The sequence below is a fragment of the Chiloscyllium plagiosum genome, unplaced genomic scaffold, assembly GCF_037043375.1.
Source record: "Chiloscyllium plagiosum isolate Xiang-an unplaced genomic scaffold, Cpla_swu_hap1 HiC_scaffold_26, whole genome shotgun sequence".
NCBI classification, from domain to species: domain Eukaryota; kingdom Metazoa; phylum Chordata; class Chondrichthyes; order Orectolobiformes; family Hemiscylliidae; genus Chiloscyllium; species Chiloscyllium plagiosum.
Genome location: NW_028270164.1, coordinates 18,684,696 through 18,702,693, shown reverse-complemented (window position 1 = coordinate 18,702,693; position 17,998 = coordinate 18,684,696). Strand labels below are relative to the sequence as shown.

The 17,998-nt window shown below is 40.2% G+C and overlaps 2 protein-coding genes across 2 annotated transcripts in view; one reads left to right on the top strand and one right to left on the bottom strand.

Annotated features, from left to right (window-relative positions):
• The window catches only part of LOC122563122 (lumican), a 409,094-nt gene that overhangs the window by 280,962 nt on the left and 110,134 nt on the right, over nucleotides 1-17,998 (top strand).
• Nucleotides 4,454-17,998, bottom strand: part of LOC122563123 (decorin-like) — a 66,995-nt gene continuing 53,450 nt past the window's right edge. The window contains exons 7-8 of the mRNA XM_043716570.2: nucleotides 17,172-17,310; nucleotides 4,454-5,111 (exon numbers count right to left, since the gene is read on the bottom strand). Of these exons, the coding sequence (XP_043572505.1) occupies nucleotides 4,917-5,111; nucleotides 17,172-17,310 (334 nt within the window). The 3' untranslated portion in view covers nucleotides 4,454-4,916. The remainder of the gene's footprint in view (nucleotides 5,112-17,171; nucleotides 17,311-17,998) is intronic.

Here is a 17,998-nt window from a genome sequence, read left to right as displayed (position 1 = left end):
AATGAATACCTTTTGTCAGTATTCACACTAGAAAAAGACAATGTGGTCGAGGAGAAAGCTGAGATACTGTCTACTAGACTAGATGGGACTGAGGTGCATAAGGAAAGTGTAAAAATAGAAAGGCCCCTGGGCCAGATGGCATGTATTCTAGGATTCTCTGGGAAGCCAGGGAGGAGATTTCAGAGCCTTTGGCTTTGATCTTTATGAAATAATTGTCTACAGGAATAGGGCCTGAAGACTGGGCAATAGCAAACATTGTTCCCTTGTTCAAGAAGGGGATTAGAGACAATCCTGGAAATTATAGAGCCTTACTGCGGTTTTGGGTAAAGTGTTGGAAAGGGTTATAAGAGATAGGATTTATAATCATCTAGAAAGGAATAAGTTGATTAGGGTTAATCAACACAATTTTGTGAAGGGTAGGTCATGCCTCACAAACCTTATTGAGTTCTTTGAGAAGGTGACCAAACAGGTGAATAAGGGTAAAGCAATTGATGTGGTATATATGGATTTCAATAAGGCATTTGATAAGGTTCCCCACGGTAGTCTATTGCACAAAATGCGGAGGCATGGGATTGAGGGCAATTTAGTGGTTTGGATCAGAAATTGGCTAGCTGAAAGAAGACAGAGGGTGGTGGGAAATATTCATCCTGGATTTCGGTTTGTAGTAGACTACCACAAGGATCAGTTTTGGGTCCACTGTTAGTCATTTATATAAGTGACCTGGACGAGGGCATAGAAGGATTGGTTATTAAATTTGCAGATGACACTAAGGCCGGTAGATTTGTGGATAATGATGAAGAATGTTATAGGTTACAGAGAGACATAGGTAAGCTGCAGAGCTGGGCTGAGAAGTGGCAAATGGAGTTTAATTCAGAAAGTTTTTTTTTAGATTAGATTACATTAGATTAGATTAGATTACTTACAGTGTGGAAACAGGCCCTTCGGCCCAACAAGTCCACACCGACCCGCCGAAGCGCAACACACCCATACCCCTACATTTACCCCTTACCTAACACTATGGACAATTTAGCATGGCCAATTCACCTGGCCTGCACATCTTTGGACTGTGGGAGGAAACCGGAGCACCCGGAGGAAACCCACGCAGACACGAGGAGAACGTGCAAACTCCACACAGTCAGTCGCCTGAGGCGGGAATTGAACCCGGGTCGTTAAAAAAAAACCCGGAAGGAGTAACAGGAATGCAGAGTACTGAGCTAATGGAAAGATTCTTGATAGTGTAGATGAGCAGAGAGATCTCAGTGTCCAGGTACATAGATCCTTGAAGGTTGCCACCCAGGTTGATAGGGTTGTTAAGGAGGCATACAGTGTGTTAGCTTTTATTGGTAGAGGGATTGAGTTTTGGAATCTTGAGATCATGCTGGATCTGTAGAAAACTCTGGTGCGGCCACATTTGCAGTATTGTACACAGTACTGATCACCACATTAAAGGATGGATGTGGAAGCTTTGGAAAGGGTTCAGAGAAGATTTACTAGGGTGTTGCCTGGTATGGAAGGAATGTCTAACAAGAAGAGGCTGAGGAACTTGAGGCTGTTTTCGTTAGAGAGAAGAAGATTGAGAGGCGATTTAATTGAGACAAAGAAGATAACCAGAGAGTTAGATAGATTGGACAGTGAGAGTCTTTTTCTTCAGATGGTGATGGCTAGCATGAGGGAACACAGCTTTAAATTGAGGGGTGATAGATATAGGTCAGATGTCAGAGGTAGTTTCTTTACTCAGAGAGTAGTAGGGGCATGGAAAGCACTGTCTGCAACAGTATTAGACTTGCCAACTTTAAGGGCATTTAAATGGTCATTGGATAGGCATATGGATGAGAATGGAATAATATTGGTTAGATTGGCTTCAGATTGGTTTCACAGGTTGGCACAACATTGAGGGCTGAAAGGCCTGTACTGCACTGTAATGTTCTATGTTCTAGATGTGGGATAGTCCTATGTCCATTTCCAGATTCTGAAAAAGATTTGGGACCAATGTAATACAAAATGGTAAAGTTTTATTTCTGACTTTAATCAAACACTAAAATGTTTAGGTTATAGTCCAACCTGGATATCACGGATTGTGATAATTTAAAGATTAGTATTCTACTGTGAGAATATAATGCTATCCAAAAGTGAAGATTCAGCCTCTATTTATCACCTGGGAGTGAATTTTCTAACTCTGCTGTTTTGACACTTCTTCTAGCTGACTGTTTTGTGATAAATGTGTATAACATATTACTAACATTTTGAGACTCATATTTAAAACAGAGGCAGCTGAATTTTGGTCAGTTCTGTGAAGGCATTTTTTTAAAAGTCAAAAAATAATATGGACAGTGACCTAAATGCATCATTTCTAAGAAGTTATAGCACTGCAGTGAAATGCATAGGAGAACCTCTGGAGTGCTAATGGATAAATTGTTTATACTGTTAAGCTTATAATAGATAGAGTAAGCATATTGACACCATTAGCTCAACTTTGAATTCAGAACATAATGGTCAAGTTCTTAGTTCGGACGAAGGCATCTGATTGAGTACATAAATAGGAAGGTATCAGAGTTTAGAGGGATATGGGCCAAATGTTGGCAAATGGGACAAGACTAATTTAAGATATCTGGTCAGCATAGACGAGTTGGACCGAAGGGTTTGTTTCCATGCTATACATCTTTCTGACCCTATAACTCAGAGTTTAGTTCAGAAGAGAACAGTTTTTCTCCTCGCATGAGTTAGAAGTTTTTTTTTAATTCAATTCAGGGGAGTAGGTCACCTGAGGCAAAGAAGTTACTATTCAATGGACTTTCCAAACCCAGAGAGCTTGAAGATAATTCTTCATGCAATTAGAACTGTAAAGGTTTCTGTCATCAAAACTGTGAGAGGTTCATGCCTCAGAAAGTAATTATAAAACTGTTGCCACAGTCTTAGGAAACAAGACTGCAGAAATTCAGTTCAATAAAGATTTACAAATCTGAACTATTGGTAATATTTTCTTGCATTCAGTCTTTGTAATGGATAGTTTCAGAAAATGATTTTGAAATCATTTTGTGTTAAGACATTTTTTAACTGTCTTCAATCTAAATGTAAGCATTTTTTCTTTACTTCTTTTGTGTAACAAATATCTATTCTGCTGTTAAACAGCATCTGCAGACTGAATATGTTTCAATGACTCATCATATTAACTGACTATAAAAATTAAATATAATGGCTGAGCGAGCCAGATTTCATTTTGAGATCTGACTTGTCCAGTATTGCCATCAGGTGGAATTATCACAGAGTTTTTACTGCATCCTGCATAACAGTTGCTGCATTTCAAAAGTATCTCTTTGCACGCAATGTGCCTTGAGATGTTTCTGAGTGGCATGATAAGATTTATATAAATCCCCTGGAGCTGTTGTAAATCTGTCTTCCTGTTTAAAAATTTGCAGGGATGGTATTGTGATGAAGAAGATATGGTTAGGGAATCTAACTCAGAGATAATTCTCTGCCCATTCTTCTTTCTGGTATTTGAAGTTATAAATTGAAGTTATGAAAGAGAATTTCACCTGACTCTACAATTTATATTACTTTTCTATGAATTTACAATGGTCAATTGGACCTTTATAGAATCGTTTATGCCTCTTTAAGACAGCACAGACCCAGAAACAAACTCAGATCTTTCCTGATGTATATAACTCAACAAATTACTTATTGAATCAACTGAAAAGATAAAATTTAAATTTTCAATGTAATGCAGAGACTGTAAAGTTCAAATATTGTGCTGTGTTCTATATAGTTACAAGAACACTTTATATTTGGATCAAAACGATCCAATACATAATATTTCAATTTTCCCTTATTATTTTGAGCTTGATGGCACAAACTGCTGATGTCTAATTCTATTTGTTTCCAAAATAAAAGGCTGAACAAGTTGGATTTATGTATTCTACAGGTTTCATATGGGATTAGTTGGAAAAAGGGATTAGTTGCATTGCTCTTTCAATGATCTAGAACGCATAGAGCATAAGCTGACTAGCTTCCTTCTTTGTTTTTATAGTCTATGGAACACACTCAACAGAACAATTCATTTTAAACACCTACTTATGTGTATCTATCCATAATCTGGGACTGTATTCACGTGGAATCTGATCATTTCCCTGTTCTGCACATTTTGGTTTTGAAGAATTGAGCCAGCTCAGCTCAAATGGAGTCAGCAGATTGTCTTTAAGTGCATTTTATTGCAGTGCTTCCAAATGTGAAGAAATAATTCCTTGTTTTCACCATATTGGCTATTTAAACAATACCTTTCATTCACTGGTGCCAAGATACTGTGTAAATTCATCTGATTTTATTCAAAAGTTTGGCACTTACAGTTTTTTTGTTTTGGAGCATGCATTACCATGTGTATTATCATTGGCTTAGCAATTACATTGTCGCAATGCTTTATTGCACATTCATCTTCATGCAGACCCTACCTCCAGAGAAACTCAAAGTCTGGTGTGTTGTTGATGGCTGAAAAAAAAATGCAGTTAGCTGAAGTAAATGCATGATTTCTGATACAATAAAAAGGGCTGGTTATCATAAAAAAAACAAAAATATTAATCTGAAAATTCTGTAACATTTTTATTACGCAAACTGCAATGAAAAGCTTGCTGTTTTTTATGAATGCATGTTATTTGTGCATATTGCAGTACATGATGCAGAACATGCCTATGTAAAATATTGACTCTTGAAATGGCAAACATATTTAAAAAGTTGAAAAATAACCACTTAACCTATTCATGGAGTGAATGTAATGAGTGTAAAAAGAAATGCTGCTTTTTAAAATTTTCATATTCACTATTCAGCAATTTGTTTAAGGAAGTCAACTGTACAAATGGTAGTAAGAGGCCTGGAGTTTAGTTTCTGGCACAAGTTTCAGTCAATTGCATTATATTCAGATCAAAGCTTTAGTTGGGTCGATCGAGTTGGATAAACATCCAGTCCAAAGCACAGCGGAAGACTCCAGGCTCAATTTCCCAATATGGAATAGGATTTCCATACAGGCTGATCCGACTGTATGGACTCTTCATTGGATCATCCACCTTGGGACAAAAGTCACCGCCTTTTATATGAGCTATCTGGTTGTCATTGAGATAAAGGGCCTGTAATTGGAATCATAAATAAAATAAAACCCAATGAATACTGAATACAACAATTACTTCCAATGAAAAGTGAAAATAAAATTGAATTCAATTTAATCACATTAATCGGGGATTGTAGAATGGGATCACAGGATCACAGAATGTATACAATATAGAGGCACTGGGCTTAATCTTATCATCTATCAAGTTTCATGGAGGATTTTGCTACACAAGACCCAATTAGGTTTCTTGCTCCATCTTACCAACTTTGCCTTGTTAACGATCTAGCCCACCCATATGACACATCTCTTGCCCGATGTTAGTTCCATTCCATCCCCAGAACAACATGCTATTACTGGGCCATCCTGGAATTGATGGGTATTGCACCTGTACCATCTTTAAAAGGCCTTTGTGCACCCAGACAAGCACTGTTAGTCAAGAGCTGGCCTGTGCATTTCCTGATTTGTGCCAGACGTGGCAGGCAGTAGAAGTTCGAGCCCTGCTCTGACGGCAGGGACCTAGAACTCCTGGCCGATGGGGTGATGCACAGGCAGGGCATCGTCTTCCCGCTGCGCCAGCAGTGAGGGCCATAATGCCAGACTAGCCCTAGTTTGATCCACCTGGATCAGTGTTGTCTCAACTGATGGAGCAATGTGGCAACTAGATCAAAGTCCATCTCCACACTACCAGCAGAAGTGCTACCATCCCCTCTCTGATATCTCACTCTCACTCTATCTCTGCTACTGTACTCACGTTCCATCAAGGCTCCTGTTCTACCACTCTCATCACTTTGTGCAATACTTTCCCTCACATATCCTCACTCACTCCAACCCCTGATACCACTAAATCTGCTTACTCAATTACTCAGGACACCTCCCTAACTACATCAAATGTAATGACTGTGCCAGCCACTTTCATGCCCTTTAATACCTGTCTCTTTCTCATTCTGTGAGGAAAGTAACGTTAAGATGAGCTGCCAGACATTTGGCTCTTCATCCTTTATGACAAAAGAATCCTGAGTCTGAGTAGCTGGGGAGGCTGACTGACCATGTCCAAGCCCCTGGACTGGTATTGGAGGCTGCACATGACTCATTGTGCCGGGTCCCTTTGCTTGAACGCTAGCTCACTTGACTTGACTGAGGACTGCTGTCAACCATGAAAAGCTGCTCAAGTTTTGTGGCTGCACTGAATGGAAGAGTGACGCAGCAGTGCTGTGAGCCTGGTATCTCAAACTGAGGGACAAGGCTCGAAAAGGTGAGCCAAGGCAAGGCAAGGCAGGGATACTCAACGTGAGTAAACACTAAGGGAACAAATAAAGAGCCTGGAGATTCAGCCTGATCCAGTCCATGAACTGGGTGCATGTTCCTGACCGTACAATGTCCTTGCTGCAGCCTTACAATGATAGTTGCCAATGCACCTCAGTGCATTGGCAACTATCCTAAACACTGACACAAAGTTCATGCATGTGAAGTGCAAATGGCTAGTGCCCATGGCGCGTGCCCTGAGATGCTGGTGGTTGCTGTGTAACATGGAAATCTTTGTATTAAGCAGTGAGCTGATGCCACCATACAGCCATTTTGACTTCCATGTCAGTTTGCTTGGAGCAGTGGGGCAATAAAGAGTTATGTATTAATGAAGGCTGGTAACAATAAATAATTCTCCTGACAGGGTAGATCAGTACTGCCCAGCAAGAATCTCCCCTCGACACTTGGAACTTAGTTAAATGCAGCATTAGCAACATATAATATTGTTCACAACATTATGAATGTTGTCAATGGATCCCTCATGATCATTTGGCACATTACATGTTACTGTTCTCAGCAATCAGGAGCCTGTAGGATTCTTCCCCTTGTAACTGTGCAACAGCAATTCACCTAGTGCCACTCGCCTGCCTTTTCCCCTTGGCCCTAAATTTCATTTCCCTTTTAATGATTACCCAATTTCCTTTTGAAAGCCATGATTGGATCTGCTTCCACCACACTTTCAGGGCTCTCAGGATACTCCAGAGCCTGAGACCTATAGTGTAGAGAATCATTTCCTTCCGTCACCTCTTGGTTGTTTGCCATTCACCCTATCCTTCTGCCAATGGGAACATTCACCCTCTCTACTTTTCCATATTTGTCAATATTTAGAAACTAAATAATATTTTCACTGTATCGACCCAGGGTAAAGCCATTCAGCCATAACTTGGTGCACATTGATAAAGAAATTTGTGCATATGTCACAAATTGTGCTGAAATAACTAAGAATGAAACTGAAAGAGGCCAAGTGCTTTAGCAGACCTGATATAAAACATATGCAACCAATGTAGAGCAGTAAATTACAAACTTAGCAAGCATAAAAAAAATTCATGATCTCAGGACAAGCCAACGTGCTTTTGCAGCTAGATGTTCTACATTTAGGAAACGAGGTAGCCAATATGACCACTTTAAGCTCCAACAAACATTAAATGATGTCCAGATCATCTGTTTCATTGATGTTGGTTGAGGGATAAATATTAACGAGGCAAGAAAGATAACTCCTGCCTGTTTTCGAAATACTTCCATGGAAACTATTGGGGCTCTCAAGAGAGACTTGCATTATTATCCGAATGGGAAGAGTGTTCAGGGTTACAAGAAGAAGATTGGAAATTACATTTGGTACATTTCTCATTCAGATAGTCAGCTTTGATACAATGGCTGGATGGGCTCCTTCAAGGCTGAATAATTCTGTGATTCTAGAATTTGTACATCCACTTGAGAGAGCAGACAGAGCCTTAAGTTAATATCTTATTTGAATGACTTCAACAATGCAACTCTTTCTTTAGACTGCACTATATATTTTTGCCTTTAAATCTCTAGAATGAGAACTGACAATATTCTGACTCAGTAGAATAGTGCAATGATTGAGTCTCATTTGACAATACCCTGAACAACATAATCTCCTCTGATTTATAAGCAACTATTTTGACTGTGATTGAAGTATTGTTGTGATCTGCATAGAGTTCAGTAACTTTTAAATTTTCAGTTATTAGCTGAAAGAATGATACAGGATTTCATGTTTTAAAAAAATACTGGAACAAACAAGTAAAAATAATGATTGATTAAACACTGTTTGGCTTATAAGCAACCAATACCTTAGATTACAGTGAGGGCTACTCTACATTTGTACTTATGACACATTACATTCTCCACAAAATTAAGGTTTCTGCTGCAAACAGTTCACAGTTGGTCCTAGCCTCTCATACATTCACCTCTTGTCAAGAAATAACTTTGAGTGGCCATATAGGCATTTCCCTTGGTTTTTGGAAAGTTTCTTAAATCTATCAGTCGCAGTAAGGTTTTTTCCAATGATACCAGACCATTACCCAGAATCCCTAAATGACCACAGGATGTGGCTCTTCAACTAGAGACTCTGTCCCCCTGGTTAGGGTAAATCACAAAGTCAAGGCAGTGTTTTTCTGTCTGCTAACTACAGAACTTCTGTGTGCCTATGATGTACAGGGCTTTGTGGGAAGCCTGCAACCTGACCTCAAAACAGTTACCTCTGCTCTCTTTCCATGGCAACATCAAGTATTTTAATGTAGTATCTATGTAGAAGTGCTGATTAGCTATTTATGACACCAACCCTTTTTCATTTTACAAATAAAGGGGCAATTTCCAGCACAACTATCTATAACCTTAAACTGCAACACTTTGCTGAGACTTCGGAAGACTCAGGGTCTTACCAATTACAAACTTAGAAACTGCTTTCATTGTTTCCAAGTGTGACTATCTTAGATCTTCATCTCAATGAAACAACCAAAGTCTTCCTTTTGGTTGTTTGACTGGGCATACAGTCAGGCTGTGTCAGAACAAGTCTCATATTCCCCCCTCCCCTCCCCCACCTCCCCAACATCACATCCTAAATCTAAATCTACAGCTCCAAAACATAGTAATCTTATAAAGTTTATAATTTTAACACTTCCCAGTTCCCTAGTCAGACCCAATCATGAATAACACATTCAATTCTAATTGCCAGAGATCACAAGAGACAGCTAAGAATCTTCTCAAAACTCGCTCACATCTAAGAACTGAAGGCAATGCTACAAAGGATATCTCTAGAGTCAGGAACCTGAGTTACAAGGTGAAGCTGGAAGAACTTGGGTTTTGCAACTTGGAAAGAAAGTAGCTGAGAAACAATTTTCAGGGGAGGCAGTGGCATATCAGTCATGTCACTAGAGTTGGACATGGGTTTAAATTCCACCACAGCAGGTGGTGAAGTTTAAATTCAGCAAATTCCGGAACTAAACATTGGTCAAGTGATGACCATATTGTCATTGCCAATTGTCATAACCACCCATCTGATTCACTAACATCCGTGGGTGGCACGGTGGCACAGTGGTTAGCACTACTACCTCATAGCGCTAGAGACCTGGATTCAATTCCCACCTCAGGCAACCCTCTGTGTGGAGTTTGCACATTCTCCCCGTGTCTGCATGTGTTTCCTCCTGGTGCACTGGTTTCCTCCCACAGTCCAAAAATGTGCAGCTTAGGTGAATTGGCCATGCTAAATTGCTCGTAGTGTTAGGTGAAGGGGTAAATATAGGGGAATGGGTCTGGGTGGGTTGCGCTTCGGCGGGTTGGTGTGGACTTGTTGGGCCGAATGGCCTGTTTCCACACTGTAAGTAATCTAATCCTTTAGGAAAGGAGATCTGCTATCTTCATCTGGTCTGGCATACATGTGACTCCAGACCCACAACAATGTGGTTAAGTCTTAATGCCCTCTAAGATAGTCGAGCAAATAATTCAGATCAAAGGCAAATAGGGATGGTGATAATTGTTAGTGAGGCCCAAGTCCTGTGAAAGTATTTAAAAATTCCTTAAAAATATAGAAAACACTAACCCAAAATACTACTTTATCTAAGATAGTAAGATAGTTAAAATCATAGTTTTAACTGAAAACGATGGCTTCAGGATGATTCAAAAAATATTTCCACTCAAATAAAGATGATTAATGTGTGGAATAAACTTCTAGACAGAGCAGTGGAGCCAAGAATATTTCAAGACAAAGTTGAATGAAACGATGGAAGGCTGTTGAGATCTCTTTCGGTAAGTGAATGAAAATTGATTGATTGGTTTTCTTCATTCTTAGTTCAATCAAGTATTCACAAACAACGTCCTCAGTCTGAGTGGCTGAAACAACAGCCTGCTGGCTCAGCAACAAATACAGCTTGAAATATTCAATGGTTCCATAATGTAAGCGTTATCATTCATTCATTAATTACAGCCAGTTTATAGTCTGGGATGTTTGCTTTAAAATGTTACATCTATAATGTAAGAATTCATACAGAAGTATGATTTCCATGAGAGAAAAATAATGATGATCTATTGTGTTCAGGAACCTGTAAAATTTGAACAAGTGGTCTTTTACAAGTGGTGAAGAATGAAAAGCACGGACAGAGTTCAGATTTTTCAACAAAGCAGAAAGGTCTAAAATGAGGTAGGGCGTTGATACTTCTCTCAACTCCTCCATCAGCTGACTCATTCTGGAAGAAATGCAAGGGAAGTAGAATCCCAGGACAAAAACATGCCTCGGATTACCTCAAACTTGGAAGATTGTAATATAATCTTATAAATGCAACAAACTGCGAATTCGCTTGGAGGTAGTTTGGTTCGACTCTGTCTGGATCACAGTGTTCATTTTGGACATTGAATGGAAAAGCTACACTATTAATCTTGGGGGGTTTAGAAGTGTTACCAGGACAGATTTATCAAATTGAAACCAGAGTTAAATTTTGAGGGGAGCTTATTTAAATTTGATTGGCATTTGGTTGAATTTCAAAAATTTGGGGGTGATCGAATTGAACTCCTGACAATGATGGAAGCATTTAAGAGGTAAGGTATGGAAATTTCAGAACACAATTCAGGAAGTCAAGTGGCCAATATTTTTGGCAGGTGGAAAGCCTGTCTGACTGGACAGAACATCTGTGAAATCCTTGGTCACTTGGGATTGCAGTGAAGTCGGGAATGGAGTCAGCTCAGGTTTATAGCCCTGTTGTTCCCAGAGGAGCTGGCTACTTCACCGGTCAGCCATCTCCACTTACTTGCCATTTTGGTAACCCTGTTACATGGAACCTGGAATGTGTAGAGCAGACCACCTCATAGCAGATCTGATCTCAATGCATTTCTTTTGAGCAGAGATAAGACCATAACACCAATAGAAATAAGAACAGGAGTAGGCCATTCAGATCCTCCAGTCTAATCCAATGATCAATAGCATCCAACATTCCTCACGCACAAAAGCAGAAGTTGCTGGAAAAGCTCAGCAGGTCTGGCAGCATCTGTGGAGAGAAATCAAAATTAATATTTTGGGTCCGGTGACCCTTTCTTAGAACAGTTCTCAGGAAGGGTCATCAGACTCAAATAGTTAACTCTGATTTCTCTTCACAGATGCTGCCAGACCTGCTGAGCTTTTCCAGAAACTTCTGTTTTTGTTTCTGATTTACATCATCCGCAGTTCTTTCAGTTTTTATCCAACTTCCCTTATGTCCACTTTCCTGTCATTTCCCCATAACCCTTGATTCCCCTACAGATCAAGAACCTATCTCTCTCAGCATTACATATAATGCAAGAAGTCTGTTCCACCGGAAGGAGTTCCAAAGATTCAATTCTCTGAGAGAAGAAATTCATTCTCAACTCAGTCTTAAATTGGTGCCATTTTTTTTTAGATGATGTCTTGTGATCCTAAACTCTCCAGTGAAGAAAAACATCCTCTCAGCATTTACCCTGTCAAGAATTCTATAAGTTTCAATGAAATTATCATTCATTCTTCTAAACTCCAGTGAATAGACACCAAACCTGTTTTGTCTTTGATCATAAGACAACATTTCTATACTGGGGATCATCCTAATGAACCTTCTCTGAACTGCCTCCAATGAAATGATATCTTTCCTTCAATAAAGGGAGCAAAACTGCGCACTGTACTCCAAGCGTGGTCTTGTCAGCACCTTGTACAGTTGCAATAAGACTTTACTACTCTCACATTCCAATCCCCTTGAAATAAGTGTCGATTTTCCACTAGCCTTTCCGATTACTTGCTGCACCTGTGTGCTAGCTTTCTGTGTTTTATGCACAAAAATCCACAAGTCCCTTGTTGTTGCAGCTTTCTGCAGTTTCTCTCCAATTAAATAATAATCCTCTTCGTTCTCCTTTTCAAAGTGAATAACTTCACATTTTTCCATATTACACTCCATTTGCCAACTTTTTGCCCACCTATTTCACCCAACACTATTTCTCTATAAAATGTCTGTATTATTCTCACTATCTCTTGTTCTACCTATTATTGTGTAGTCTGCAAATTTGACTACAGTACATTCACTTCCTTCCTCCAAGTCATTAATATATATCATAGTATAGTTGTGGTCTCAGCATTGATCCCCGTGGAACTCTGCTGGTCACGGGTCACCAGGTTAGTTATCCTGTTAATATGGTCACAGGGCAGAGGATGCTTTGGGGGTGGGTCAGCTCTCCTTTTGGGAGGGAGGTTCAGATATCTTTTGCTGGGGGTTCAGATAACCTTTGTGAGTGTTAACTGTTGAGAGGATTGTGTGTAAAAGCTGCATCAGCTCCTTGGGACTGTCAAGCCTGTAAAAGACCTGTTAAGAAGTGCCAAACCTGACAAGAGCTGTTAAAATGTGTTTTGATATACAAGAGTGGTTTTCTTCATAGAATATCAATATAGAACTTTAAGATAACTTCATTATTGTCTCCTGTGTACATTGGTTTGGTAGGTGAAGAGGGAAGACATGGCGGCTTGAAGTAGGCTCTAAGTTTGCATGGAGAATTGAAGGATCAAGGGTTATGCATATGGGCAAAGGGCCAGATTGTGGAATAAAAAGTATGAGGTACCATGAATGGTGTGTACAGGACATTAGGTACTATGGATTAGCATTGGATGGAATGTGTGGTGTGTTTGGGAGTGAGGGAGGTTGAGGGATAAGGGTGGGAGGAATGTTTTCTATATAATTTTCCTAATCTTCAGACACAGAATTGAAGCCCCAATGCAGATATTTTGCCCACTTCTCTGAGGAACCCAACAAACTCCTCAACTCCTTCAGGCTGGCAGTCTGGCCGACTGGCTTCCAATCCAGCCCAAACCTCACACCAAAAACAGCAGCATGAATAGCCATTTGTAAAAGTTAGGCTCATAGAGCCAGGAATCCTTCTGTCTCAATACTTCTGGCCCAAGACTGATAAACAAGAGAATAATCTGAAAATTCGGAGCCAGCTATTTGTGAAGCGAACCTAGTAGCAAAAGTGATGATAAAAAGAAACTCTCGCCCCAGACAGCTGGGATGCATATTCACTTTTATAAAAATTGTATGCAGGATGTGGTCATCGCTGGCCGACCTACATTCATGGCCCATCTCTTGTTGCCCTTCAGATGGTGGTGGTGAGCTGCCTTCTTGAATGGCTACAGTCCACCTACTGTGGGTTGACCCACAATACTGTTAGGGAGGGAATTCCAGGATTTTGAGCCAGTGACAGTGAAGGAACACCAATATATTTCCAAGTCAGGGTGATGACAGGCTTGGAGGAAAACTTGGAGTTGGTGATGTTCCTGTGCATCGGCTACCCTTGTCCTAGATGAAAGTGTTTGTGGGTTTGGAAGGTGTTCTCTGAGAATCTTTAGTGAATTTCTTCAGTTTGTCTTATAGATAGTACACACTGCTGCTACTGGGTGTCCATGGTAAGGGAGTAGATGTTTGTCGATGTGGTGCCAAACAAATGGGCTACTTTGACATGGATGGTGCCAAGCTCCTTGGGTGTAATTGGAGCTGCACCCATCCAGGCAAGTGGGGAGTATTCCATCACACTCCTGACTTGTGCCTTGTGGATGATGGATAGGATGTGGGGAGTCAGGAGGTGAGTTACTTGCTGCAGGATTCCTAGCCTCTGTCTTGATTTTGTAGCCATTGCATTTATATGAGATGCCCAGTTGAGTTTCGAGTCATTGGTAACCCCAAGGATGTTGATTTTATTTTAGATGGAGGTCACTAGGCTTTGCTTGAATAAGTGTATCAAGAGTCATTGAACCATGAGAGTAAAGGGAGTTAAGGTGCAGATCAATCATGAAATTCTTGAATAGCAGAACAAGCTCAAAGACCTCAATGATCCCTTTCCATTTTTCTCTTCACATTACTGTACACAGGGGAAAGTGTCCTGGTTTTCAGTATTAAACTGAGATTTTAGTTTCAATTGATGTTTCTTGCCACGTAGTCCAAAAGTGAGACAAGAACAATAAACAAGTCACTAGTAACTTTCAAATTCTTGCTTTTCCATCTTTTCCTGAACTCATCAATCTTCTATTGAGGCATTACATTCAAAAGCAACTCCTTCATATTTTTCCATCATTGCCAGAAAGCTGGGAAATGTTTCCACAGTCTCTGCATCTTGTATTGTGCTTTAAGTAGTCATTCCTCATCCTTAAACCTGGATAATTGTTGCAGGCATTCATCATTGAGAAGTTTTGTAGTTGAAATCAGTGGATAACAATCAAAGGATGGAACTTGGGCTGATTTGCCTCCTTCTTTAATCCACACCAGATTAGATCAAACACACCATTACTCCAGCTGAGTTTAACAATCAAGCAGCACCCAAGGGACTCTTGTGTTGCACTGATCCCCCCATGAACCAGAAGGCCCCAGGTTCAAGTCCCACCTACTCCAATGGTCTATCAGGGCATAGCAAGGATTACTCATAGAACATAGAAAAGTACAGCATAGAACAGGCCCTTCAGCTCACGATGTTGTGCCGAGTATTAATCGTAACCTAAAATAAAATAACCTAATCTACGCGCTCCTCAATTCACTGCTGTCTATGTGCATGTCCAGCAGTCGCTTAAATGTCCCTAATGACTCTGCTTCCACCACGACCGCTGGCAATGCTTTCCATGCATTCACAACTCTCAGCATAAAGAACCTACCTCTGACATCTCCTCTATACCTTCCTCGTAACACCTTAAAACTATAACCCCTCGTGGCAGTCAATCCTGCCCTGGGGAAAAGTCTCTGGCTATCGACTCTATCCATGCCTCTCATTACTTTGCAAACCTCGATCAGGTCACCTATCTTCCTCCATCTCTCCAGAGAGAAAAGTCAGAGTGTAGTCAACCTTTCTTCGTAAGGCAAGCCCGCCAGTCCAAGCAGCATCCTGGTAAACCTTCTTTGCATCCTCTCCAAAGCCTCTGTATCTTTCCTATAAAAGGGCGACCAGAACTCAGGTCTGTTTAATTCAATTCCACATTGGATTATGAACTTACCAGTTGAATCTTTTAACTAGCTGTGAACCAATGGTGGAGGCAATATTTTTCTGTGAGCTCAACCAAGGAACAATGTGGAAATATGACAGAGGGGGCTATTGTCACCTTAAGGGGAAGCATGCATAAGACTGAGACTTCTCATGAGAAAGTTGACATAGGGAGGTCTCATCCCTTTTGCTGAAAGCTTTTGTGCTAAGAAATGGCTTGCTTATGAAGAAAACAAATTGCAGAAGGATTAAGCTTCCACTGTGTGGTGTAAAATTATGTCCCAATACATGTGTGAATCATAATGTAACACATGTATTGGGCCAAGCAGTGGAATGTGGTGAAAGGGTTAAAATTGTGTCCCAATACATGTGTGAATCTAACCGGAATGGAGGTGTTGCTTAGTCTTATTACACACCTCCCCGTGTGAATCTTCTTATCTGTATGTAACCAGAATGGAATGTGTTTTTTAGCCTTGCTCTGCTGTTCACATGAATGTTTATATCTGGAAAAGAGTATATCAGCTGGAAAAGTCTCCAGTTCGGTGAGTCTGCTCCGGGGTTACGTTTAACCGCCGAGCGTGGGTTGTTGGCAACCGCTCTACGAGAACTGACGGCTCCCAGTTCCGGTAACATGTAGAGTGAGTATAAGCCAGACCCGTTGTAAGTATGAGACCTGGTTGTGGCGACGCTGCGGGGAATAAAATGCTCATATTCTAGCAGACTCGCCTCTTGGTCGTTTGTTCTGTGTCAGACTACTCTCCTACGAACCTGACCTTGAGAATTTTTTAAAACACACTGTAGCATAATACTAGCAGGGTTGAGGTGGTGCTGAGTATTTGTGGAATACTAATGACTACAAAAAAGTTAACCAAGCATCGAGAATACTGACTTGCCTGGCAGATTCCAAAAACCAAAAGCAAAACATTAACCTGGAGTCAGTAAACTGAAATATTGCTTTTCACCCAATTAAACCTCTGCATAATTCTAATAGCTCTTTGGGCACAGAAGATTCTGCTCATTAATGTGTTACTTCGCGGTCTGACTCGGACATACTTAAGGAGAGAATTAACAGAATTGTCCAAAGATGTGGAAGGCTTCGACTGTTAAATACAGAAAAACTGCTCCATTGGCTGGGTCAGTAATGGAAGAGACAGATTTTAGATAATTATTAAAACTATGGGAAAAGGAGAGAATTCTTTATGCAGTGGGTTGTTTTATTCAGGAATGGATAGCCTGAAAGAGCAATGAAAACAGATTTAAAAGTAATTCTCAAAATCAAAAGTAAGAAAGAAATAGGAAATAAATTAGAAAAGAAAAGAAAGGTCAAAATATTTGCAAGGTCAGGGAGAAAGAGCAAAGGAGTCAAACTAATTGAAGTGCTGACTCATGATGGGTCAAATAGTCTTCTTTGTATATAGTTTGATGAAATGTTCTCTTAAAAAGCTAACGTGCGTGATCATCCTATGGGTTGTCCAATGTAAGTACCAGATATTTCCCGCCCTACTAAGATTCCAAGATTGGAAGAGTCACTGTAAGCACTTTACCTCATTTAAACTGAATCTCAGGAGCAAACAGGAATGTCTGAATGGATTATCTCAGTCAAGAACTTTGTCTCTGAGAACTTGATAAATTTATTTTACGTTTCAAAGGAATTCTCCGGTTTCATTTACTCATTTTGTTCTTCAGTAGGCAGACAGCTTTGGCAATAAATAAAGACCTCACATTCCACACTGACACATATGTGAATGCCTATGATTTGGTCTCAATGTTCTAAAAATACCCCCTTCCTCTCCTAACCCAACCCAAACCTTACCATGATGTTTTTGTGCTGTGACAGGCCTGGAGGAATGGCAAACAATCTATTGTTGTCCAAGTGGAGATCCTGGAGGTTTGGCATGTGACTGAGAGTTGTATTTGCAAAATATCTGATTTTGTTGGAACTCAGTCTCAACCTGTAAAGAGTGAAAGGAAGAGATGAGAATCACAAAGAGATCTGAGCAGTACACGTCTGCTAAAACTCCAGACAAAGTCCTTATCAAGTGGAAGGTTAATTAGCCATTTGGAATTTTGGGAGTGCCACATGAATGGCTCTGTAATGCTGCCTTATCAGTGTGCCCCAGTTTGCAAAGAAACATCAAAGAATCCTCTTCACTTTGAGTGGAAACAAATCTCCTACAGCAAAATAACTCAAATGGAACATTCAACATATCAGAATGGCAATGTACGATCTGGAAGTCATCTTGTGGTGAAGAATGGAAAGGAAGACTTGTGCTTGCAGTAGGTGAAGAGTATATGGTGGAACCTGACATTTCCATCCCCTTTAAAATCCTGGTGGGAAGTTGCCTGGGTACACTTAATACACCTCCAATGTAAAGACAAGGAAGTTTAAGGTTGTTTCCTTGATGATCATAGACAATTCCACCCCGACATCTTCAACCATCTCATTGGTTGTTATAATAGCTGGTAAGGCCTTGTCAGTTGCTGAAAGACCTGTTGGAAGGTTCCTGCAGGATTTCCAAGCAAAGACACCTGATCCTGAAGGATATTGATTATCTTCAAAGGAACCTCAATAGCTTCAGTGGGAGCAGAAGAATAGCAAATGACATTATTTGTCAAAAAAGAGAGGTATTTTTACAGGAT